This window comes from Volvox carteri (genome assembly GCF_000143455.1).
Source record: "Volvox carteri f. nagariensis unplaced genomic scaffold VOLCAscaffold_28, whole genome shotgun sequence".
Lineage (NCBI taxonomy): Eukaryota > Viridiplantae > Chlorophyta > Chlorophyceae > Chlamydomonadales > Volvocaceae > Volvox > Volvox carteri.
Genome location: NW_003307571.1, coordinates 1,326,130 through 1,330,323, shown reverse-complemented (window position 1 = coordinate 1,330,323; position 4,194 = coordinate 1,326,130). Strand labels below are relative to the sequence as shown.

Genomic DNA, 4,194 nt, shown 5'->3' with positions numbered 1-4,194 from the left:
TGAAGCGTTCAGCATCTATAAAGTCATCTAAGCCTGGGCTGCCGCCGGCGCCGCCGCCGTACGAGGCGAAGCCGCCACCATTGCCGCCGCCCCCGCCGTTCCGACCCGCGGCGCCGAGTTCATCCTCATCCATAGCCTGGAGGACATGACACGGACAGAAATCCTTGCTTGAGAAGTGTTATATTATAATAAAGGCCATAATAAAGGCTATTGAAGTTAGCATTCAAGGGAAAGAGCTGATTAGCGAATGAGCGATCAGCTGCATGAGAAGTGCACCCTATAAATTATTCCTTGAAGCAGGAAAAAGGTGGAAACTTTCTGGAGGCGTTTGGCTGGGCCGATCTGCCAAGGGGATGTAAAATCAAAGTTCCGGAATTCTTGTTCTAGCTTTTTCCTGCCAAAAATTTTGCCATTTTTCCACTTTCGTCGAACTCAAGAGCAAGCAGCAGCGCAAGGTGAATCAACGCAGCAGCGACGACAGCAGCAGTACCAGCAGCAGCGCATGTTATGTAAAAAAACATAACAGTGGGGGATGGATGCTGAATTGCATGTGGTTGTGCTGGCGGTTTGGAGGTTTGGCGTGACGGCAAATGGAGCCCAAGCCCCGAGGATGGCCCTGCGGATGGCTGTAGACGACGGCAACACACTCACTACTAAGGAATCACTGGATTGCCAGGCTTGGGCCGCCTCGTCTGTTAATGCCCGTGTAATATCCTACACGAAGGGCAGCTTTATTGCACACACAGACACACCTGCAACAATTCGTCCGCTATGGCCACCGCTGTCGCCTCCGCTGTCGCCTCTGCAAGTGCAGCTGCCTGGTAATTGCCAGCTGCAACGTTGAAGTACGACGACACGTCCAGACCGCCTCCGATGCCGCTCCCGCCGCCAGCGGGCCAACACAGCTGGCCCTGTGCCGCGGTCGTGGTGACGGCGCCGCTAGGCGAATGTTGAGCACCGAGCGGCACAGGCAGCCCGGAGAACGTGGCGGCGGCGGCGGCGGCGCTGGTGGTGGTGCCGCCGCCAGCGCTCCTGTTGCCGCCAGGCACACCGCCGAAATGCATGGCCCCCTGTGGCTGTGTAAACGCGTCGTACGGCAGCTCCAACGGCCCTGTAATCCCCTGCCCTGGACCGGGGCCCCGGCCCAGCCCCAAGCCCACCGCCGCGGCCGCGGCTGAAGGCCGTGGCGGCGGCTGCCCTTCCGCCGTCAGCAGCAACATCCCAGAAACACCCCCCTGGCCATGACCCAGAAAACCATACTGGTGCTGCTGCTGCTGTTGTTGTTGAGCGCGTTGCTGAAGGGACGCGGGCAGTCCGGCAAAGGGCGCGGAAACCGTAGGTATCCCTGTCGTCGACGTCGTCAACGTTGACGGCAGTGATGGCTCGTGCCCCTGCTGCAGTAGCAGCTGTTGCTGCTGCTGCAGCGGCGGCGGCGGCGAATGGTCGAGCTGGAGAACTTGCGTAGGATGTGGGAGCAAGCCCGGCGTCGCCGTCGTCGCGGCGGCGGGACCTGCCGCTACCGCCGGTGCAGCAGCAGCAGCAGAAGCGGGCCGCTGCAAAGCGGCGCCGGCAGGCCCGCCCAGCGAAGCAGCGGATGGAAGACGTCGTACGGCATTGCTGCCGCTGCTTGCAGGCCTGCCGCCACCGGCGCCGCCTGCTATGTTGGAGGTATCGGCAGCAAAGCCGGCCGACGGGACGGACGGAACCCCTGGCGTAACGCTGCCGCCGGCGGAGATACGGCGTCCACTTTGCATTTGCGCCGCCGAGTGCGACGCTAAGCCTCCGCCGCCACCACCGTGTAGCAAGTTTTGCAACAGACCAATGGTACCCGCGCCCGGAAGTTCGCCAACCGCCGGCGACGTCGGCCGTGCCAACGATCCTGCCGGAGGGGGCCCCGCCGCCGCCGCCGCCGTGTTTGTTGCAGGTGCCGGCGCCATGCCCGTCCCCGAACCGCCGCCACCCCCTCCCCCGCTGCCCCCCGATGTGAACACATCTCCCCACCCCGGCTGCTCCTGATGGTACGCAGACTGAGATGACCGCTGAAAGGTCGGGTGCGGCAGCAGCAGCTGCTGCTGCACAGGCGGGTGAGCATGAGGATGAGGATTGAGGAATGAGGGTGTCGGTTGGAGCTGCTGATCCTGCGGCGACGGCGGCAGCGTACCTCCGCCGCCGCCGTACCCGGAGGCCGGACTAGCCAAGCCACTGCCGCTGCGGCGGCCCCCGTCGCCGCCGCCGCTGCCGCTCAGGTTTCCTACATTCAAAAGGAGGCCTTGCGGCGGCCACGGCGTAGCTGCCGCCGCCGCCGCCGCCGCCGCGACAGCGCCCGGTGCCGCCGCCGCTGGGGCGCCGCCAGCGTTAGCCAGGTCGCCGGTGCTAAGGACCGAGGGTGAGCGCAGGAAGAGAGAGGAGGAGCCGTCCCTGGAGGCGTCGCGGCTGGGGATGAGGCTGGGCGGTGCGGCGCTGCTGCCACTGGGTTGCTTCGACAGCAAGCCTGCCATCACCGCACATATGTATGTATATATATCATACATATACGCATACATACATACATACATACATACATACATACATACATACATACATACATACATGCGTACGTACGCCACACCACAAACAAGCCAGGGGAGCAAGGAGAGAAGGTTAAAATGCAGAACTTGACAGGTTCCGCTAGAAACGTAAATCAGAACGGCGGGGGGGGGGGGGGGCGGAAGGCGAACCACGAACGAGTGAAGAAGCTGCTGCTGGCGGGGAGGAGGAGGAGAACCCGGCATGCACGAACCATGTCCGGGAAAAGGAGAGAGGGAGGAAAAAAATATTGCCTCTCTGCGCACCGCGCTGGGGTCCGAGGCTTGCTGGGCGCCAACAGCCCTGTAACCAGCCCTACGCACATTCCTTTTGAAAGTCGGCACCTAACTCTTCTTGCACTTAAATTCCATCAAAATCCAGTTTTAAACCCCGACTTGTTTTGTTGTTTTGTTTCGAATTAATTTCAAAATTAATGAAACTCATATTCCGGCGTGGGCATAGTCTCCTGTGTCGTACAGGTGTACGACACGGGAGACTGCACTACTGTGAAACTTGACTTTGGGGTTTAGGTCTCCCCGCCCTCCCCAATAGCCAAGGTGAGCCCAGAACGATCTTACATCGGCCGTCCTGCGAGTGCAGCGCCGTTCCGCCGCCGTCGCCGATGGCAGTGCTGCTGCCGCCGCCGCCGCCGCTACTGCTTCGCCGATGTAGACCATTGCCCACACTCAAGGGACGCGGTAGCGCAGATCCTGGTCGCGGCGGCTGGTACACAATCTCGTCCTCCGCCACGTCATCGTCACCGCCTCTGCCAGCAGCGGCCCTTCCGCCGCCGTGGCCGGTGCTGCCGCCGCCGGTAGCACCCGCTGCCGCCGCCGCCGTCGGAGAATCCCCATTGGAGGTGCGATGGCGTTGAATTGTGGCGGCGGGCTGTCCTGGCCCTGGCCCGGATTGTTGGGCCTTACGCGCGACATTATTGGCACTGGCCATGGTAGTGGCGGCGACGGCGGTTGCGGCAGCGCCGCTGCCGTTCAGCATCCGGGGCAGTGGCGGCGGCGGCGGAGAGGGATGTGGCGAACCGGACAGCTGTTGTTGTTGCTGCTGGTGCTGGTGCTGCTGCTGTAATGATGATGACGTCGTCATGCCTGTGGTACGAACTGCGTCTGTCGCAACGGCTGTAGCCCTTCCGCCGCCACCAGCCGGTTCGGCGCCCACAGCATGCATCACACGTTGATCAGGGTAATGAAAGCCGGTGTTGTGTACCTGCTGTAGCTGTAGCTGCTGCTGCGGCGGCGGCTGCACATCATTCTGCAGTTGTTGTTGTTGTTGATGTTGTAGCTGCTGCTGCTGTCCATGCGCCGGCGGCGCCGGCCGCTGCTGCGAATGATGGTGATCAGCGTTGCCGCCGCCGCCGCCGCTACCGCCAGCAGCAGGTCCATGGGATCCATGCGCCGCCGGGCCGTTGCCGTGAGCTGAAGATACACCCTGGTGTCCATGTCCATGCCCGTGTCCCTGATGTCCGGGCGTGTAGCCGTTATGCTGGCCTTGGTGGCCGCCGTGCGAGGCAGTAGCCTGTGGCCCATACGTGTGTGCGGCGGTGGCCTGCGCCACGGCGTTTCGGAGGCCCCGGGCGGCGCGGAGCAGCTCCTGCGACAGGGAGGAGCCCGGCGG

General features: G+C 62.7%; 1 protein-coding gene across 1 annotated transcript in view; it reads right to left on the bottom strand.

The window, feature by feature from the left end:
* VOLCADRAFT_92921 (uncharacterized protein) overlaps positions 1-4,194 on the bottom strand; it is a gene marked incomplete at both ends in the record, with an annotated part of 11,187 nt that overhangs the window by 2,049 nt on the left and 4,944 nt on the right. The window contains 4 exons of the mRNA XM_002952180.1: positions 63-136; positions 753-2,491; positions 3,144-3,642; positions 4,008-4,125. Of these exons, the coding sequence (XP_002952226.1) occupies positions 63-136; positions 753-2,491; positions 3,144-3,642; positions 4,008-4,125 (2,430 nt within the window). The remainder of the gene's footprint in view (positions 1-62; positions 137-752; positions 2,492-3,143; positions 3,643-4,007; positions 4,126-4,194) is intronic.